General features: G+C 44.5%; 1 protein-coding gene across 1 annotated transcript in view; it reads left to right on the top strand.

Moving 5' to 3' along the window:
- The window catches only part of LOC127635274 (collagen alpha-1(XV) chain-like), a 119,689-nt gene that overhangs the window by 72,096 nt on the left and 25,386 nt on the right, over window positions 1–22,207 (top strand). Inside the window, exons 13-24 of the mRNA XM_052115182.1 lie at window positions 27–167; window positions 17,030–17,083; window positions 17,224–17,259; window positions 17,490–17,615; window positions 17,716–17,781; window positions 17,894–17,929; window positions 18,476–18,517; window positions 20,055–20,117; window positions 20,244–20,279; window positions 20,367–20,450; window positions 20,584–20,646; window positions 21,770–21,832. Of these exons, the coding sequence (XP_051971142.1) occupies window positions 27–167; window positions 17,030–17,083; window positions 17,224–17,259; window positions 17,490–17,615; window positions 17,716–17,781; window positions 17,894–17,929; window positions 18,476–18,517; window positions 20,055–20,117; window positions 20,244–20,279; window positions 20,367–20,450; window positions 20,584–20,646; window positions 21,770–21,832 (810 nt within the window). The remainder of the gene's footprint in view (window positions 1–26; window positions 168–17,029; window positions 17,084–17,223; window positions 17,260–17,489; window positions 17,616–17,715; window positions 17,782–17,893; window positions 17,930–18,475; window positions 18,518–20,054; window positions 20,118–20,243; window positions 20,280–20,366; window positions 20,451–20,583; window positions 20,647–21,769; window positions 21,833–22,207) is intronic.

Genomic DNA, 22,207 nt, shown 5'->3' with positions numbered 1-22,207 from the left:
TTTGTTTTTTACTCTATGTCCCCCAGGGTCCCCCAGGGCCAACTGGGCCACCAGGGCAGCCAGGCCCTCCAGGTCCTTCGGTTGGAGTTCACCCAGGGCCAATTGGGCCACCAGGAGTTCCTGGAAAAGATGGGAAGAATGGGGAGATGGGTAAACCTGGAATTCCTGTGAGTATGGTTTTTGCATTGTGCTGCATCTAAGATAAAACCAGTTCCCCTTCTGTCGCTCTCTCCACGTTGTGTCGGAGAAGCGACACTAGGGGTCTCTCTTGAGCGTCGATATCCACCTCTGATCTATGAAAAAAGGCCAATGAGAGTTGGCAGCCGGTATTTGCATGTCCCGCCCCCGGACATACGGGTATTTAAGCGGCGCAAATACGGGAGTTCATTCAGAATTTTTCTTCAGAGCCGATGGTCTGTTTGCAGTCTGCTGCTAGAATACACACCCTGAACTCCTGTATCTCTGACGATCTGCTTGCTGTTGGATTTGATGGCGCACAACAGCAGCTTTCTCCTACTTTGCACAGCGTGCATTGTTGCCCCTGAGCGCTTCGACAGCGCAGACACACACACACACACACTGTGTATTAAAAGAGCAATTTCATTTAAAAGAGTAAATTCCTCTAAAAGAGCAAACACAGCGGCGTTGAACGTCCTTTTAAGGACGCATCTTTTTCAAGATGCCCTTCCGCCCCTGTGTCGTTCCTGGATGCGGTAGAAGCCTCTCCGCTTCAGACGGCCACAGGCGCTGTCTCGTGTGTTTGGGCCGCGATCACACCGAGGCGGCGTTTGTGGATGGTTCATGTTCTCACTGCGAGAACATGACCTTAACCACGTTGCGGTCGCGGCTTGCTTTCAACAGAAAGCAAGCCACCCCAGCTGCACCTCGCATTGCTCCTTCTTCCCACGGGATTGAGGACGATGCGGTTGGTGCTGGGGGCGGCAGCGGGTGCAGTTTCGCCGGGTAGCCCCCCCGCGAACCTCCCGTTCCCCGACACGCTCGCTGGTCCCCGTCCATGCTCGCGGCGATAGCGGCTCGCCTCACGGCCTGGCTGTCTATCCTCCCGAGCCCGAAGCAGATGAGCTCGCCACTGCATCGGAGAGTGTGATGTCTGATGCCGAGGACTCCCCTGGACTGCCGCCTTCGAGCCAGCACGCCCAGGCTGAGGCCGACGCTCAGATGTCTGACATGCTTTCCCGGGCCGCCGTGAGCATGGGGTTGGATTGGAACCCTCCATCCTCCCCACAGCCTTCACGGTTGGATGACTGGTTCCTGGGGGCAGCGCGCCATTCGTGGCCTCGCATCCCCCCGGTCCCATTTTTCCCAGAGGTGCATGACGAGCTGACGTCTACGTGGAGAGCCCCGCTCTCCGCTCGTCTAGGTGCCACCCGCTCCACTCTCACCATCCTCGACGGCGGAGAGCGCCACGGATACGGGGCGATTCTCCAGGTCGATAGGGCAGTTGCGTACCATCTATGCCCCGGTAGCCCTACCTCCTGGTGTGGCCGCCCCGTACTCCCATCCAAGCCCTGTAGGACAGCATCCTCGCTCAACGCGAAGGCCTACAGTGCGGCTGGACGCGCTGCCTCCGCCCTGCATGCGATGGCCCTCCTGCAAGTCCACCAGGCCAAAGCACTCAGAAACATGCACGGGGGTGGACCTGATCCTGATGTGCTACAGGAACTGCGCTCAGCGACCAACCTCGCCCTGAGAGCGACGAAGGCCACAGCGCAGGCACTCGGACAGGCGATGGCCACCCTAGTGGTCCAGGAACGCCATCTCTGGCTCAATCTGGTCGAGATGCGTGAGGCCGACAAGAACCGCTTCCTGGACGCACCTGTCTCCCAGATTGACCTTCTCGGCGACACCGTCGAGGACTTCGCCCAACAGTTCTCCGCTGTGAAGAAGCAGACGGAGGCCATCTCTCACATCATGCCCCGCCGCACACCTGCCGTTACGGGCCCTGCCCCATCTGCTCGCCGAGGGCGTCCCCCTGCGGCGAAGAAACCAGCTCCTGCTCCGCCCCAACCCGGGCCCAGCTCTCAGCCCCAGCGTCGAGCACCCCGCAGGCCCCTGTCTCACGAACCCCCTCTAACCCAGATAGCAATAAGTCGGCGGGCCGCTGGCGGTGCTCCGGCGGCAGTAGAAGCGGCAGAATGGCAATATCGCAAACACGTTTGACGGCGCACCGCCGGCGGCAGCCGCTTTTTAAAAGCGGCAGCCGCCTTCCTACCGCCTTCGTTCCGCGGCCGGCCCGCTGGCTATCGCCGTTCCGCCGCCGTTATATCGAAGGCGGACCGTCGGAGGCAAACGCTTTTTCCGAGCGATCTGCCGCCGCTTATTGTATATATATATATATATATATATATATATATATATATATATATATATATATATATATATTATTTATATATATATATATATATATATATATTTATAGCATGCAGTTTATCAAGAATAATGATTGATCAAACCAGACAAATTTCCATTTGGCGTTTTAATTCCACATTTCAAAGTACAGTAACTGTCATTGAAACAAGATGTCAGATCACTGATATATAAATAACAGAAAAATACAAACATTATATATATACACACACACACACACACTAAAGAACATGCAGGTTTCCAACTCAATTTTGGTAAAAAAAAAAAAAAAATTTAAAAACACTATTGTAACACTTACAATAATTGTTAATATAAAGAGGTCAGCTCTGGGATGAAAAGAATTACCAGTAAACATAAGCAATGAGGATATTTGGTACCAAAGAAAGTGCAGGATACCAAATAAATTGAGGTATAACATCATATTTACAAGTCATTTCTAACAATAGGTTAAGTGGTAATAATTTAGAGTAAAGCTCTGGAGTAGAATATACCATTATAACTGCAATGCTTACCTGTGGCACAAGGATTTACAAGCTATATTTAACAATAGAATAACAGTTAAGCACTGTGACGGAATGAAAGTAGAATTTTTGGTACTAGTTAATGTGCAATATCAAATATCAGGCATGAAATAGGATTTACAAACTATAATAGAATCGTTAAGCACTGACGGAATGAAATAAGCAATACTAAAGTCACGGTAAGTAGAATATTTGATACCAGATAATGTGCAAATATCAAGTATTAGATGTATAATCTAGGATTTACAAGCTATATTTAAAAATAGAATAGTTAAGCACTGTAACAATGAAATAAGCAGCAAATTGTATATGAAATAATTGAGATCTTTGGTATCAAGGAATGTGCAGGATAACAGGTATAATATACATTTTGACATTCAACTTACACATGACAACAAGTGGGAATAAATATAATTAACAGCAGAAAATCTGGCTGTAGAGAACACAGCCAATCAGAATGTCTGGAGAGGTTGGGGACTGCGTGGCGTAGTGGGCTAAGAATCACCGGTTTTCCCCGACCTCCAGAATGAGGCAGTGCAAATTAGCATATCTTCAGTGATTCCTCGTGCGCCTGTATAAAAGGACAAACCATCCCATATTCATCCAAGGAGCTGCCCTCAAAGCAGGGTCACGAGAAAAAAAAAAAAAAAAAAAGAGCAATTTCCACAGTTAACAGTGTGGATTGGGTGAGTGTAGTCTGACACTTTTAGCAGGCTTTTTAGGGGTCTTGATGTTACTGACTGCAGGATAAAGAAAGGGTTCCAGTTGTCAGTGATGCTGGGGTGTCAGTAGTCAGCCTAGGTTTAAGGGGTCGGCTGTGGGTCCCTCTCAGCTGTGCGGCGCCTTTTTCCACCTTCATGTTCAGATGCTCCTTTCAGGTAACGCGTTAACCTGGATCGCCTCATCAGTGGCATCCTGTGTTGCCGGGTTCTTCCGGATGGCTCCTGTAGAAAATAAAGATCTGTCATTCCATTTGAATGGCATAAGGTCATACACATCTACTTAAATATAAAAAAAATATCCATCTTACTTTGAACAATGGTCTTCAGGAACATGTCTCTAAAACATGCTTTATCACCTACACCAGCCCAGGTTGTATTGATGGAAAGGTGATTAGAGAAGATACTCTGAAGCATTCGCCACACGGTTGTCTTTAGGTCCCTCCCACATTTGATTGCCAAAAACCGAAGCTGAAAATACAAAAAAAACATGTTACAAATTACATTTCTCTGAAGCTTCTCATAAATTTAAAATGTGACAGGCTGTGGATTCAGACTGTACAATATGCAGTGTACGATCTTAATTTTACTTTTTTAGATTACCCTATACCGTTATAAACGAAATCGGCACACTTACAAATCGTTGCTGGAGCTCTTTATCCTGCCTCAAACTGTTGTCAAGCAACGCCAAATCTTCCTGGGTGTCTAGGGGGGAGTAACAGATCCCCTGGCAGGGATAACTCTCCAACAGACACATTGGCACTGAAATGTTGCAGCATAGCATTTTGTCGTCCATGCTACGCACAACATCGCCAAATTCCAAGACGTCGCAGCATTAGGGTTTGATCTGCACCTACAGGGGTTCCCAGAATAAAAGAATAAAGTACAGTCCTGGTCCTTCAACTACTAAACTATGACATTTATATCTAGGTCTACTACATGTACAGGTGGCCCCAGTGGGAATTAAACCAACAACCACAGGTGTTGTTTGCAAGTTGTACCTGATTGCCCAGTGCGAGCAAATGTCTTCAACATTGTCCCAACTTGCTTCACCTGCTCTTGAAGTGAGCCGCTGTCACCTGGGAAGTAACAATATATTGATTAGCAATACACTAAATATAATAGTAATATAATATAACCACAATTATCATACCAGTAACTTTCCCTGTAATTTCTATCCACAGTATGTTATGCATCACATACAAGTTCATAATAAAGAACCCTTATGATAACATCAATTTCATTTTTTTCTTTGAAGCAGAATATTTGTTTGTAAAAGGGGAGGAAAAAGAAAATAATGAAATGTTGGTATACAGATTTTGGTTGATATATCATACTGTACAGTGAAATTTGCTATTGTTGTATCCCTACTCACCTGAAGGACGGATAGATCAGGCAAATCTCCAGTCAGGCCTTTGTAGAGTGTAACATGCAACATATTGTAATAAATCTACAATATTCAGCCTTTACCTTACACCCTCGGTTGTTGCTCTACAATTTTATTATATTAAATACTTATTTATATAGCTTGCTCACTGTATAATCATGATAGCCTAATACTTATAACACAAGATTGCATCTTAAACGAATGACTGAGTTGAAAACTTGAATAAGAACGCATTTTACACAGAGGGGACCAGTTAGGGAAACTTACCTGCCTATAATAACTGTTTTCATTTGATTTGAGTTACATTAAACATGAATAACCTTAGCCGAGTCCCCAGGAACATCGGGCTATTAAAGTAACAAGCCTGTAACTGCGGTCTTATCAATTCTAGCTTCACCATACACTCAAACTGTGAGGTTTATCTGTTTTCCTCGTGGACCTGTAGCACAATGCCCTGACAGTGACTTCACCTGTGCCCTGATCTTTATTAGAAACTGAGAGGAGAGCAAGTTAATATAATTTATATTACAATTATCCCAAAAATTAACAAACAGTCTGCTTTAAAACTAAGAAAAAACAAGCTTCTATACTAACCTTACATAAAAAATGAACACGTGGCGAACTAGCTTAGCCGCTATCTGCCGGCACAACACATTAGATTAAAATACTTACCCTTGTAGTTGTGCAGATAACTCGATATGTAGAGTTTAAAGCCCTTGTCCCTCTTGCTTGTCGGAGCAGGGGACCAGGCATCAACAATGCGATGAACATCGCTGACGCGTATTTTCGGAAGATTCTGGAGACATCGAGTAAAAACAGACATTTTGGGCGACGCGCAATTAAACCGGAAACAGATATGGCGACAGCGGAACTTCACAGTTCAGTCTTTGTAATGTGTTTTAGCAATACATTTTTAACATTTATAATGCGTTTAGATTTTTTTTTATTGCCTTTACAGGGACTTTAACACTTTCTTAAACATTTGTACAGGTCATAATTGCAAAACCTGTAAAAGGTAAAATAACAAAAAAAAAATCGAGGTTGGAAAAAATGTAGACATAAACGAAATTTCTGCGCAACTGTGAAACCAGAGGATAATTTTAGTTTATCCTTCACGTCAAAACAGGGATTTTCATGTTTATGATAGATATCACCATGGTTGCAAATTAATAAAAAAAATTAAAGTATACCTGAGATTTTGGCCATGTTGCAGATGTCTTTCACTGTTCACTGATAGTCAGGCATTCGTGAAAAGTCTAACTTCATCAATTTATTCTGCTAAATTGTTCATACCATGAATTAAATATCTATTTTAAAACCTAATCAGAATCATAAAGATATTTATTGCCAAGTAAGTTTTACAAAAGGAATTCTTTTTGGTTTATTGGTGCATGTCTCAAATGCGCAGCAATCAAAGAAATGTAAACAATTTTCAAGTGCATAAAATAATTCAATATATTTTACATATATTACTGTATAATCACTTCAGAGTTTCAAAGTAATTTAAATGTCATTTCCTAAACCTTACCTTATCATGGAATCAAGAGTCAAGACTCTGTTATAAACCCTAATGGCTTTGGAGCAAAAAATAATAATAGCCAACATGGCTGGTCGATTTTGAGAGTAGAAATCCTTGTATTTCAAAGCGGCTTGCCGCCAGCCGCCCGCGGTCGATCAGCCCGAGGCAACCGCCAGAGAAAATGAAGCGGGCGGCCCGCCGTCTGATCGCCGGCGGCATATCGCAAGAAATGGGAGTGACGAATTCGGCGGCAAACCTCATCCCCGCCAGTGGGACGCAACTATAGCCGACAGCTTAGGGACGGAGGCAAAAAGAAGCCGTGTGGATATTTTTTGCCATCTGGGTAGGACCCGGAAGGCTCCCAAGCATTCCTGAGACAGTCGACCCAGAGCCGAAGACGTTAGCTCCGGAGGTGGTAAGACCGCTCCGTCCCCCGGTGGAGGGCCGGGTGGAGAATCCTTTGTTTTTTCATTTGCCACACCCCCTGACGGGGGCTGTGGTACCCACATTCTCAATAAAAGAGCTATTTCCTTTGCCTCTGGGTCACCTGGCCCGCAAATGCCGTTCTCACGGCAATGTGCTTTCAGATTACGACAGTCCCGGTACACCGGACGCGGCGATCCCGCCTTCCGCCTGCCCACGACTGTCCCCCGGCCGGCCGGTTCAGACGAGTCCAGAGGACGCCAACATCAGACCTCCTCCTCAGTCACGAACCCGCCCCCCGCCGGGCGCGCGGAGCAAGGTAAGTGCTTTGAGTCTATTCTCAGCACCTCAGCCTCAGGCCGCAACGAAGCCGCCTGACGCTGCATTACCTGTTCCGCCCCGCTGCGAGGCACCGCCGGGTACGTCCAAAATACTCGTCCCTTTGGTGCCCCTAGCGCAGAGCTGGGGAGCGTGCCTTTCACTTCCCAACGCATCACGCTGGCTGCACCGGACCATTCGATTCGGTTACGCAATTCAGTTTGCCCGGCTCCCGCCCCCCTTCAGGGGCATCCGCTTTTCCGCAGTACACGGCGAGCATGCCAGTTCCCTGCGCACGGAAATCGCAACCCTCTTAGCCAAGGGCGCGGTAGAGCCCGTCCCTCCAACCGAAATGAGGAAGGGTTTCTACAGCCCTTACTTCATTGTACCCAAGAAAGGCGGCGGCTTACGACCAATCCTGGACCTGCGAGTTTTCAATCAGCCTTGTTAAAACTCCCGTTCAAAATGCTCATGCAGAGAACTATTCTGGCTGGTGTTCAGCATCTAGATTGGTTCGCAGCGGTAGACCTGAAGGACACGTACTTCCACGTCTCAATTCTGCCATGACACCGACCCTTCTTATGGTTCGCGTTCGACGGCCAGGCGTTTCAGTACAAAGTCCTCCCCTTCGGCCTGTCTCTGTCCCCTTGCGTCTTCACGAAGTCGCTGCATGCCACTCACATCCCCGGCAAGCTCAACGTCGTAGCGGACACGCTATCACGACAACGCCTGCCCGGCGGGGAGTGGAGGCTTCACCCCCAGTCGGTCCAGCTGATTTGGGAACGGTTTGGCAAGGCCCAGGTAGACCTGTTTGCCTCCCAGGAAACCTCCCACTGCCTGCTCTGGTTTGCCCTAACAGAGGCTCCCCTCGGGACAGACGCGCTGGCACACAGCTGGCCCTCGGGGCTGCGCAAGTTCGCATTTCCCCCAGTGAGCCTTCATGCACTGGTGCTGTGCAAGGTCAGGGAGGACGAGGAGCAAGTCACGTTAGTGGCCCCCCACTGGCCCACTCGGACTTGGTTCTTGGAACTCAGACTTCTCGCGACAGCTCCTCCCTGGCAAATTCCCCTGAGAAAGGACCTCCTCTCGCAGGGATGGGGCACGCTCTGGCACCTGCGCCCAGACCTCTGGAACCTCCACGTCTGGTCCCTGGATGGGATGCGGAAGAGCTAGCCGGCTTACCGGCGACCGTTGTGAATACAATCAACCAAGCCAGAGCCCCCTCTACCAGGCACCTTTACGCCCTAAAGTGGCGGTTGTTCGCAGATTGGTGTTCCCGAACTGAAGACCCGCAGAGATGCGCGATCAAGTCAGTGCTCCTGTTCCTACAGGAGAGGCTGGACAGGAGGCTGTCCCTGTCCACCCTCAAGGTGTATGTTGCCGCCATTGCCGCCCACCACGATCCTGTAGACGGCAAGTCTTTGGGTAAGCACGACCTGATCCTCAGGTTCCTGAGAGGCGCCCGGAGGTTGAATCCCTCCCGGCCAGGCCTAGTTCCCTCCTGGGATCTCTCGGTAGTCTTGGCAGGACTCCAGAGACCTCCCTTCGAGCCACTTGAATCATTGGACTCAGGGCCCTCTCTCTTAAGACGGCCCTGCTGATCGCGCTCGCCTCTATCAAGAGGGTCGGGGACCTGCAAGCGTTCTCTGTCAGCGGCACTTGCCTGGAGTTCGGTCCAGCAGATACGTCTGTGATCCTAAGACCGCGACCGGGCTATGTGCCCAAGGTTCCTACCACACCCTTCCGAGATCAGGTAGTGAAACTGCAAGCGCTGCCCCGGGAGGAGGCAGACCCAGCCCTTTCGTTGCTATGTCCAGTGCGCGCCCTGCGCATTTACCTGGACCGCACACAGAGCACCAGACGCTCTGAGCAGCTCTTTGTCTGCTTTGGGGGACGGCAGAAAGGGAATGCCATCTCCAAACAGAGACTCGCCCACTGGGTTGTCGACGCCATCACACTGGCTTATCACACCCAGGCCGTGCCCCTACCCTTGCGGGTCCGAGCTCACTCAACAAGGGGTGTTGCGTCCTCGTGGGCACTGGCCAAGGGCACCTCCCTAGCAGACATCTGTAGAGCCGCGGGTTGGGCAACACCCAACACCTTCGCGAGGTTTTACAACCTCCGTGTTGAGTCGGTTGTGTCTCGTGTTTTGTCAGGTCCGAGCCCGTAGAACTCGGTAACACGTAGACCGACCGGCCGGGTGGATCGCTTGCGCCCAGCGCCCTTTTCCTGACGTCAAGGTAAAGTAGTGCGCCTTCATCCCAGGGCGCCCCACTCCGAGTCGGGACCCTGGTCGATTCCTCCCCAGCCCTCCGGGTCCGCGGTTCAGCGGAGGAACTCGCCGACCCAAGCCACTGCTGGTACCCTGATGGCTATCCTGTACTGGTATAGGTGTGTGGAGCGGAGGGGGGCGGGGCCGGTCAGAATATCGCGCGCCCGGTCCCCAATCAGCCTGATGAGGCGCGCGAGGGATAAAGGCGGCCGGTGACGATTGTTCGAGAGAGAGAGAATTACGGACATGTCCGTCATGTGTGTTTGTGTTGTCTTTTAAGTTTTCCATTAAACTATGATTTATATCGTCAAGCCGGTTCTCGCCTCCTCCTTTCCCATCCTTTAACTGTGTTACATTGGTGCTGAAACCCGGGAAGGAGGAGGGATGCCCGTCGCAGAGTCCTCGACACTGCCGTCCACCCAGGGGAGCGCCGCTGCCATCTGCCGGGGGACGGAGTAGCCCGACCGCCCGGATGCGGGGTACGGCCGTCGTCCGCGGGGCAAGTGGGGACTGGATACCCCGACCGCCTGGAGCGAGGGAGCCGCTGCCGGGGGCGGAGGAGTGCCCTGCCGTCCCCAGAGACACGGAGGGGTCGAGGGAAGACCGCCGTCCGCGAGGGGAGGAGGGAAGAAACTCTCCGACCGCCCGGAGCGGTAGAGCCGCTGCCAGGGGCGGAGGAGTGTCCCCATTTGCCGCCAGAAAAGCGGAGGCGCGTTCTACCCGCTGGGGGTCGGCGGTTTCACTCCGGTTCGCCCGGTGTTGGAGCGGCTGTCGTCCGCCTGAGTGTGGAGGAGTGTTCGAGGACCACGCGACGGTACATCAGAGAACCGGTGAGTGAGCTTTTTCTCTCTCTCCTCTCTCTCTCCCTGTCGCACCGTGTTGGCCTTTTCCCTCGCCTATTTTGTTTTTTTTTGTTGTTGTTGTTGTTGTCTTCCCCTCCTGTCTCCTCCCAGGGCGAGGAAGGCGGGGATGACCACGCGGGACGCAAGATACACCCCGCCCCAGGGATGGGGGGTGTACGTCATGCCGGTGGCACCCCGGCCTGAGATAACGCCGGGAGGAGTGTGGAGCGGAGGGGGGCGGGGCCGGTCGGAATATCGCGCGCCCGGTCCCCAATCAGCCTGATGAGGCGCGCGAGGGATAAAGGCGGCCGGTGACGATTGTTCGAGAGAGAGAGAATTACGGACATGTCCGTCATGTGTGTTTGTGTTGTCTTTTAAGTTTTCCATTAAACTATGATTTATATCGTCAAGCCGGTTCTCGCCTCCTCCTTTCCCATCCTTTAACTGTGTTACAAGGTGCTCCACAGGTAAGGCCTCCTGCTCGGACTCCCCCTGTGTGTAATTCCACGGTTCTGTCCCCTTACGAGCGGACCCCCGTGTCTCCCTTAGGCAGTTACAGCTGCCCCGGTCGCCGTGCTGTAGCAACTCCCCCCTTTCGAGGCTGGATCTACCACCGCACCATACTTTCCACACGAGCCCTAAGACGGCCGTGTGACGTGTCTACCACTTTTCCTCCCCAAGAAAAAGGGCAGGTGTGGTCTCCGCAGGGTCTGGGTAAGACCCCCTTCCCTATATGCGTGTAAGGGCCCCGGCCGTGATTGCTCTATGCGAGAAACATAGAGAGAAAAGAGGCCCAGCCAGGCTGGCCCGTTCCCATGTTGGCAAACATCGCCTTGTTCCCCTCCCAGGGTAACTAGAAGGATTCCGATGTTCTTATGGGGCATTGGGGAAGGGTACGTGCAGCCAGATACAGACGATGCGCGGCACTGGATGAAATCCCTGCCCGCCTCTGTATCGGCGGTTCACGTACACGGTTCAGCGCATGGCAAGATTGGAATGGGTCCCCTAGTGTCGCTTCTCCGACACAACGTGGAGAGAGCGACAGAAGGGGAACGTTTGGTTACGTATGTAACCTCCGTTCCCCGAGGGAGGGAACGACACGTTGTGTCTTTCCTCCGCCATGTCGCTGAACCGAGCCACTGTTGTGGCCGGACCATTTCCGGCTCCTCAGAATTATCCTGAATGAACTCCCGTATTTGCGCCGCTTAAATACCCGTATGTCCGAGGGCGGGACATGCAAATACCGGCTGCCAACTCTCATTGGCATTTTTTCATAGATCAGAGGTGGATATCGGCGCTCAAGAGAGACCCCTAGTGTCGCTTCTCTGACACAACGTGTTGTTCCCTCCCTCGGGGAACGGAGGTTACATACGTAACCAAACGTTTTTTTTTTTTATAACCTAATCTTAAGTTAAAGGAACATTTCACCTTAAAATGAAAAATCTGTCAACATTAACACACATTTAGGCTTCATGGTCAAACCAAATGATTATCTTGTTCCCGCAGAGCAATAAAAATGAAAAGAGACAGACACTGTCCAGTTTCAAAACTAACAAAAGATCCACCATAAATGTATCATTAAAATAGTCCATATGATGTGTGTCCGATATTCCTTTCTTTTGCTATAAAAGACTTTGAAACCCATAAGATTGCAGAACGAAGGATTACAGAAGGCGTTTTCACAGAAAATCTGATGCGGCACATCTGATGCGGGGTGGCTGTTGCTCAGTTGGTAGAGCGGGTTGGCCACAAATCGCAGGGTTGGTGGTTCGAATCCCGGCCCACAGGACTCCACATGCCGAAGTGTCCTTGGGCAAGACACTGAATCCCAAGTTGCTCCCAGTGGCAGGCTAGCACCTTGCATGGCAGCTCTGCTGCCATTGGTGTGTGAATGGGTGAATGAGTCACAGTGTAAAGCGCTTTGAATACCGTTAAGGTTAAAAAGGCGCTATATAAGTGCAGACCATTTACACACTCCACTTACGGACACACTACTCTCTACTCTGACCAGTGGCGCATTACTGACTTTATGTTGTTTTTGTTCGTGTTTCGCGGGTTTGCTTGACTGGCATGATCAGCGTTTCCATGGGAACGCTCGCTGTTCTCAGGGTGGCACCGATCATGCCACTGATTGCTTGTCAAGCAACACCTGTTCCAGCCTGATTGCACTCCCTACATATGCCCTCATGTTTCTCTGTTTCTTTGCCAGATTATTATGCTAAATTGAGTAATAACCTCGCTCTACTTGGTCCTGTCTTGTCACTCTGTTGGTTTGCCCACGTTGTTCGGGTTGTGGTTTGCCTTCCAGCCTTTGCTGAGTTCAGCCTGGCAATCCATACTAGAATTCCGCTCTATGCCCGCATGCTGGGGATCTACATTTCTGCTGTTGCTCGCATTGTCTGCTGGATATCTCTCTCATCTCCAAGCTTCTATGGAGGATTCTGCCAAGCTCCTTCTGACTTCCACGATGCACAAACTCCACTTACGGACACACTACTCTCTACTCTGACCAGTGGCACATTACTGACTTTATTAATACATATTTTTGGAACTGTTTATACTGCTCCTGGGTCATTCTGTCAGCACCTACAAGTTACAGGTAGTTCATACAAAAATGGAAAGTCTCTCATCATTTACTCACCCTCATGCCATCCCAGATGTGTGATTTTGTTTCTTCTACTGAGCACAAAAAAGATTTTTAGAAAAATATCTCTGTTATGCTGGGTGTGGAAGCAGGACAGGACAGACAGAGGTGCGGATCCAAATGCGGTATTTATTATGGCAACTAAAAATCACATAAAAACACAGGAACAAAAGAAAACATCCACAATGGGAAAACAGAGACTGAACCTTTGAAAGGACACGGGAACATCTACAAAGGGCACAGGAACCTCGAACGTGTGAGTAATCACGGGAAACACGGGCAGGACACAAGGAGCTAACACATACAACGATCGACAAGGAGTGGAAAACACACAGGGTTTATATACACAGACACAGGAGGATCACAAACGACAAACAGGTGCAAACAATGACACAGTGATGACAGTGAGAAGATCTGGGAATTGTGGGAAGTGTAGTTTTTCACAAGGACAGTGAGACTCAGGGCGGACAACAGGGAAAACGTGACAAGGAACGGGATCGGTGACGGGTGAAACGGAAAACACGGAGCGGACAACAAGAAAACGTGGAATAAACGTGATAGTGAAACAAAGAACAGAGGGCAGACAACACAGGAACGTAACAATCTCCGCTCTGTAGGTCCCCACAATGCAAGTGAATATTGGCCAGATTTTTGAAGCTCCAAAAATCACGTCAATGCAACATAAAAGTAATCCATAAAACACTGTGGTTTAATGCATGTCTTTAGAAGCGATTATAATAGGTGTGGGTGAAAAACAGATCAATATTTAAGTAATTTTTACTATAAATCTCCACCTTTGACCAGACCTGATCAGTAGGTGGCTGAATGTGAAAGTTAAGGTAACTTCCACACCAGAATATTGAATTAAAATATTAGATTTCCAGTAAAAAATGGCTTAAAATGTATCCGTTTCTTACCCAGACCTATCATATCGCTTCTGAAGACATGGGTTTAACAACTGGTGTCGTATGGAATACTTTAATGCAGCATTTATATGCTTTTTGGAACTTCAAAGTGCTGGTCACCATTCACTTGCATTGTATAGACCTACAGAACTGAGATTTTCTTCTAAAAATCTTAATTTGTGTTCTGCAGAAGAAAGAAAGTCACACACATCTGGGACCGGTTGGATAAAAATAGCCATTAACTTAAGATTTCGTCTAACAAATAGTCTGACTAGCTAAAGATGCCATAGAAAGCCGTTTTTTATAAAACAAACTCACAGTTGTCTTTAGTAAGACAGTCTAATTCCTATTGGATTGTGGGAAAAGTAAGACACTGGCCAGCTTAAAAAATTGCCGACTGTGGTCGCAGTTTTCATTTGCTGAAAATATTTGCTTATTAGAGGTACACAATGCTTCAAACATCATTCTATTGAACAAAATGTGTGATTTTAAACCAAATAATAAAAAACACAAGACTCTTCGTTACCAACGTAGAAGTCAAAGTCTTCTACAAAGTCTCAACTCAAGCCCCTTTCAGCCCTCAACTGAAGCGCCCACATAGCTGACAGTTATTTTCTATGGCAACATAGACTGTCAATGAAAGTTATCCTTGGAGTCTGTTGTCTTACATTTTGGTCCTAAATTAGACCAAAGTTTTTAGCCATCTGACTGAAAAAGATAAGACCACATTTTAGACAACTAACTAGTAAGACTAGTCTAAAAAATTTTTTATGCAACCGGCCCCAGGGATGGCATGAGGGTGAATAAATGATGAGAGAATTTTTAATTGGGGGTTGAAATATCTCTTTAACTCTAAGTTAACTCTTAACATGTATTTGAAAAAAAAAAAACCATAACATCAGAATTAGACTCAATACATTTATGACAAATTCACACCATTTCACATGAATCCTTTCCTCAATACATGATTTATTACATAAATTGTTTCAGAGAGTATCCAGCAAACTTGAGTAACTGAATAAAGCTGATGGTTTTGTGCTACAAGCCTAACACATTCACCCTGTGTTGCAGGTTGTTTAGGTTGTTGAGGACTGGTATAGTGGGTCTGGATTTGAGTTTGTGTCTGGATTTGAGTTTGGCTCAAGGCTGCATTCAGCCAAGGTTGAGCTCCTGGTCCCAGATGGTAAAATGAAACCATGGGCCAAAAAGGCAGTTGTTTCCTCCCATCATGTTCCAGATACACATAAATCTTAACACTCACACAAACGCTTCAGCTTTCACCACGCTCAAACTTCTGAACAGATAGTCACATCAAAATTAAATGAGTATGTGGGAGGAATTGTTATGTGTGCGTGTGTGCGTATCTTGTTTGTGAAATGGGCATTTGTCAATGAAAGGGGCATACAGTTCAAGAAAAAAATATATGTGTGAATCTAGTGATATGCTGAACAAAAATGGTTCCGAAGCTGCTATAGTTTTGCATTTTCATATTTGTTGTTCAGTTTGACTGCATTTCAGTGTATTTTTAGTTTTGTTACATTTTAATATTTATTTCATGGACCCATTTGTATTTCATTTTTAAATATTTTAGTTTTAGTTGTAGTAAACAGATTTCTGAAGTTTATAACATTTGTTCAAAAATAAGCAAGAGCATTGCATTTAATATTGGGAAAACTTGCTAGAAGAAAATTGAAAAGTAAGAGGAAACAGTTAAATATTTCAGCAATATGTTTAAAAAATCTTTTACTCTTTCCACCAATGCAAACATTCACTTTGTGTTCTTTCACCAATCATCAAAATAGCTTGTGCAACCATGATGTGACACTAGCTCTTATCACAATGAAAATGACACTTCGTTTTTGTTGTTTCTTATGTATTTAGTTTAGATTTGTTTTATTATATATATATTTTTTTAGATTCGTTTTTCATTTGATTTGTGTTTTATTTATAATTGTTTTATTTACATTTTAGAAAATGTTCTTAAATCAGTAGTTTTCATCTTACTGTAGTTTTAGTTTGCAATAGTAACCCTGTATGGTCTCATGCATATTTATGTTGGTACCATAAAATATGAGTAGCTATGAATTTATAGTCATAATCACTTTTTATGAAATTAGTGATTGAAATATTGAAAAGTCTTTTGTATATTTATTATGGGCACTATTTGTAACATATTGTTGGGGCAACTCGGTAGCACTTAATAATAAGGTTACATTTTTAACATTCACGAGTTCATCTTCTTGCCTGAACCTAGGAAAAGGTCAATATTATGATAATGGTAAATGTGTTTGGATTGCTGTCCAAGGAGAGGGAGAGGGAGGGCTTGAAAGAGAGAGAAGGCCCGATCTTAGATTTAGTTAATGTTAACTAATGTGTTAACTAATGTTAAACAATTTTACCTTATTTTAAAGTGTTGCTGGCAACATACTGTACATCTGACTCCAAGAAGCCTTTCAGAGCTTAAATACAGTTTCTTTGACTCAATGGACATACAAAACTGTTTATCTTCAGGAATACTGGGGTATACAGACATACTCTTATTCTTTATTTAATCTGAAGTGTCATGCTGTATACCCTGAGGGTGTGTGATCTGCTCGCCAGACCTGTGTACCGTTAGATGTCCTTTTGTGTGGAGATACACGTATGCTGGCTGACTGCATGCAGAGATGTTTAAAACTCCCACACATCATGTTTTGATGCGTCACTGTGAAATCCTAATATACTAGATAAGACTTCTTGTTTGGTGAGCAAGTATACTTCAAGGGTCAAAATGATCAAGAGGTGCTCGCATTGAAGTAAAATAGCAGTAGAAAGGTGTTTTACAGCCTCTGGTTCTGCATGCCATTGACTTTTTTCTCACTTGCAGACTCAGTAACTCAGTCCGCAAAAGCATCAAGAGTGTGAAGACAAAAACAGGATGTTTGCGCATTTCCATTCCTTGAACATTGAAATGTAATGCTAAATATTTGTAGCAGAAATGATCTCAGATAAGTCTACATTCAGATTTGGGGGGACTGCCTTTTGAAATGTGTGTTTCTTAACATTTATTTAAGTTGCAGGAGGTGCTCATGTACTGATTTTTGCTTTTTAGGGTGCAAATGGACAAGACGGTGAACCTGGCAAAGACGGAGAAAAAGGGCAAAAGGTAAGATATTCATAAAAGGAAGACTGATTTTTGATGACTTGTTTTATATGGCACTTTACAAGGTTTTTATACTTTTACTTATGCATTGAACATCCCTCAAATGGGTTTGAAGTGACACACACTTGTGCGTTCTTTGACAGGGCGAACTAGGGTTACCTGGACTCATCGGACCGAAGGTAATTTCATTTGCATTATCTTGGTGTTTCACATTACTATTGAATGGTTTGCAACACTTCGGAGGAAGATGCTTGATTTGTGTGAAAGTGTGAACTCTTCTTAGTGAATTTACTTTGGACATGGCATGAATGTCTTTACATTTGCGATATCAGATTTATTCCAAGTTAAAGATGTGCCTGAATTATACTTGGTCATGTATAACTTTGGAACTGATGTCGTTCTTTTTTAGGGGGATCCAGGTCAGCCAGGTGTCGCAGGACAGCTAGGACCCGAAGGTCCCAAGGGGCGCCCAGGCCTTCCAGGGCCTCCCGGGCCTCCTGGACCACCAGGAAAAGGCTATAGCTTTGACCTGATGGTGTGTGTCAGACTGTGTATAGTTTGGTATATTTTGGTTTAAATAAGTAATTAAGTAATTAAAGTAAAATAGTTTCCTTTGTGTGTGTGTGTTTGTGCAGGAATCTGAAGGGTCAGGTCTGGATGAAAGCAGCGGTTTCATGCATCTACTGCCCAAAGGACCACCTGTAATACATTACATTTTACACATTCTTTTTCTAGTTGTTATAAATGAACTGCAGTAGGGAACTTGTCACAGTCTACATTCTATTATAGAAGCATGATTTTGTTCATTTTCAGGGTCTTCCTGGTCTCCAAGGCCCACCAGGACCACAGGTAGTCTCACATACCTATATAGTTCTGTAATAAATCTGGTTTACATGATCTTTTAGGACATTGGCAGTTATTACAGCTGCCATATGACATCACCTGTCACTGCATAATTTTGGTGCATTATGGAAGTTAACGTGCTATTATAAGGGTTCCTATACTTGGAATCTATATTTATAGAGAGTACATATGTGCTTACAGTGACCTGTTGTGTATGTAGTCATCTTCAATACTGCACATTATTCACTGTATACTACATACTATATAGTAAGTGAAACAGTATGCATTATTTTAGAATGGCATCTGCATTTACTCCTGCAACACATACAGTATTCCATACAGTGGACTATCTCGTATAATGCTCATTTTAGCAAATGAATGCAGGAAATTTGCATTCTAAGCACAGGATTCTATTCTTTGTACAGTATATTCATACTACCTGTATATACGGCAGCAGTAGAAGGAGAAGTATGTTAGTATGCTGTTCCAAAAACATCCTCTATTTCCTCATCCCAATACTGTATTTAAATAAACCCAAATCTATATTTTTAGGGCAACGATGGCACCAATGGCCCTCCGGGTGTTTCAGTGAAGGTCTGTACTCCTCACAAACAATTACAAAATCACATACAAAAAACATCAGAGCATCAATACATCTACAACTGTTTCCATTCTCGCTTTCCAAAGGAAGCACATGGTTTCAATCTACGTTTTCCCCATTAGCCCCAAATTGTCAAATCTTCCACACATCTGCAAGGGTCAGTGGAATGCTTCACAGATTTTGAACTCTTGTTCTTAGTGTAAAACACTATGTGTGAAAACACATTCATGTAGATGCACTTCATTCTGATGGCTTTTTATTCAGATTCAAAGTAGATTTTATTTGCAATAAAACTTATACTTCATACAAAATCATTTTGTTTAACCACTGGCCCACAACACTTATTTAGCTTACTATTTTAACCACTAATAGTTCTAAACATACAGTAAATAACTAATATTGGCATTATATTCATTCATTTTCTGTTATAACATGTACATTTCATGTACAGTGGCTTTTAAACAATGCCTGTTGTGAAAAGTGCAATATAAATACATTTGACATGACTTTAGGTGTTTTAAAAACAATCCAATAACAGTTTAAGTTGAAGTTCTGACTTTAATAGCCCAAAAAGATTTGTCTTCATTCTGCCACACAGATCTTCATTTTTAAAGGTGATTTATTAAAATATCTGAGATTTAAAGAGATTGTTCACCCAAAAATAAAACATTTTCATAAATATAAATTTACTCACCCTCATGCCATCCCAGATGTGTTTGACTTTCTTTCTTCTGCATAACACAAATAAAGATTTATAGAAGAATATTTGAGCTCTGTTAGTCTATACAATTTAAGTCAACAGGGTCCAAAACTTTGAAGCTCCAAAAAGCATATAAAGGCAGTATAAAAGTAATCCATATGACTCAAGTGATAAAATCCATATCTTCAGAAGCAATATGATAGATACATTTTAAGTCCTTTTTTACTATGACTGTCCAAGAGTTCTTCTTTTGTTTTTGGCAACTCACATTCTTCTCGCATATAGCCTACTTGACAGTACAGAGAATTTAGAGTAAAAAAATTACTAAAATATTGATTTATTTCTCACCCACACTTATCATATCACTTCTGAAGACATGGATTTCACCACTGGTGTTATATGAATTACCTTTATGCTGCTTTTATGTGCTTTTTGGAGCTTTAAAGTTCTGGTCATCATTCATTTGCATTGAATGGACCTACAGAGATCTTCAAAAAACTGAATTTGTGTTCTGCAGAAGAATGAAAGTCATACACATCTGGGATGGCATGTAATTCGTTTTCTAATTCAATTTAGTGACACTACTTGAGCAGAAATGACACACCTCAACTTTAAGTTGAAGAAGTTAAAGTCAGGAGCTTATCAGCCAAATAACATTGCATGAGGTGTACAACTTAGGAAATTGCTCCTGTGATTTAAATGAAACATTTCATCCATAAAACACACAATTAATCAAACACACACCTTCACTTTGAACATTTGAAGTGAAAGTTTATCTATTTGTATAATCATTTATTTACTTTTTTTTTAATTCTCCTCCACTCCTCTAGGGGGAACCAGGCCCAAAAGGAGCTGATGGACAACCTGGGTTATCTGGATTGCCTGGACGACAAGTAAAATACAATGCCAAATTTGACTCCTTCGACTTCTATTTACTGTTCATTACTTTTTCAATAAGCAAAGCAGATTGAAAAATTGTTTTAGTTTTTAACAGTAATTAACTCTTTTGATTTATTCAGGGGGAAAAGGGAGAGAAAGGTGACATGGGTCAGAAGGTTTGTATCCAGATGGTCACTGTCTATTTTTCTCTTTCAGATCTTGTTCTGCTTTGATGCTCATAGGTTATGCGTTTTGTATTTCAGGGAGAGAGGGGCCTGGATGGAATTAGTCTCCCTGGACCCCCAGGGCCTCCTGGACCCCCAGGACCAGTCATCAATCTGCATGATGTGAGTCCAAATGTCCTGCATTTGTTTAGATTTTATTGTTCTTATGTCACATCGAATTCATCATGAATGGCATTATCTTGATCCTCATAATAATGCATTAGTGCTGAATTCTGAACTCTTTCTCCACATTCAGCTTATCAATGACACAGAAGGAATCTTTAACCTCTCAGGGATTTTTGAACCACAAGGCCCATTGGTAAGAAGCATTGGAGTTTGTCTTCTTCTTATGTTATAGAGATACACACATACACTGCCATTCAACATTTTTAGACACACTTAACTGGATTTATAGTTTTTCTGATCTAAGAAAACTTGCGCTTTAAATAAGTGCAATTGAATTGGACTGGACAGTGAAGAAAAAACAGCCAACATACATGAGTACTCATTGAATATGGTTTAAAAAGTGATGAAGTTGGTTTAGAGAAGCCCAGAGTGTTCAGTTTGGGTTTTTATGTCCCAAACATCTACTTTAGTTCTACTCCAAAAACTTAAACATTCATGAAAGTTTGTGATTGCGTTCCAATAGCTCAGCCGCAAAACCACACAGTCACTTCATCAAAGACACGGGAATTTAAACACACTGCAGTTTAATCGCATTATTTACAAGGATCAGTCATTGAATTCTGTGTTAACTTGCCTTAAAATTGGGTTTTAAACAATTGGGACACATTAGCTTTGTTCTATTATGGAATTTGCGGGCATTGACATGTCAAGTGAAGCAAAGAGATCTGCATTGCATGTAAACAGTCTCTTAAAAGTCTTTTCAAATGAGAGGTTCAAATGCTATTGCTAGACGCTAGATTTAGAGGGACAATGAACAAAATCACAATGCCAAACCATTATACATGCCTTGTGGTTTGAGATAATAACCCAAACATTGTTTCACAAGCAACAAAAACAGACTATAGTATGATGGTCTCAGTGGAACATTTAAATAGGACAATGACTGGAGTTAATTACTGTTTAACTATGTAAATTTCAGCCTATATTTTCAATTAATGAAAGTAATATAGTGAGAAGCTTGTTTAAAAGCTTTGGTTTTTGCATCATGAATATTGTTCTGTGGTTTTACAATGCATTGATTTTTATTGCTGCCGGCTAAGGCAAGAATTACTACTATTGTTTATATTTGGGGGATTTGAATGACCCGCTAACCCTATAAGTATAACTTTGGCATGTAAATCTTACCACACTGTTTTTGCTACAGACATGAATAATACCTCAAACTGTGCAGCTTATTAAGAAAATGTACTGTATTACTTACATCATCAGTTAATGGATTAAATCAGCTCTAATTAGTTTTTGTATTGTTCCCACAGGGACCAAGAGGTCCAAAGGGTGATCCTGGGGTCCCAGGGGTCCAGGGGCCTCCAGGTGTAAAGGTAAATGAGCTAGAATAGAGTTGATTAAACAGGTGTGGAAGAGTTGCGTGTTTGTTGCAGAGGAAAGTGGGCCATGAATGTTCAAAGTGGTGCTATTTATTGGCATGCAATTAAGAATTTCGCCGTTTGAGGTTCACCACATGTAAATCCCTCCATATACTTTTTATCAGACCACACATAAAGTGCAGGCACTCAAACATCTACAGGGTAATTGTTTCCATTTAAAGGCAAACATACAACCTTTCAAACATTCAGTATCTGATCATTTTAGGAGAATTATCTCCTTTTTTATTTAGGAGAAATACTACTCTTAAAGCAACCAGATTAGACTCTTCTAATGGTCTGATATTGATCTGTTGACATGTCATAATCCTA

The sequence above is a fragment of the Xyrauchen texanus genome, chromosome 42 (assembly GCF_025860055.1).
Source record: "Xyrauchen texanus isolate HMW12.3.18 chromosome 42, RBS_HiC_50CHRs, whole genome shotgun sequence".
NCBI lineage: Eukaryota > Metazoa > Chordata > Actinopteri > Cypriniformes > Catostomidae > Xyrauchen > Xyrauchen texanus.
This window is presented reverse-complemented; position numbering and strand designations above follow the sequence as displayed.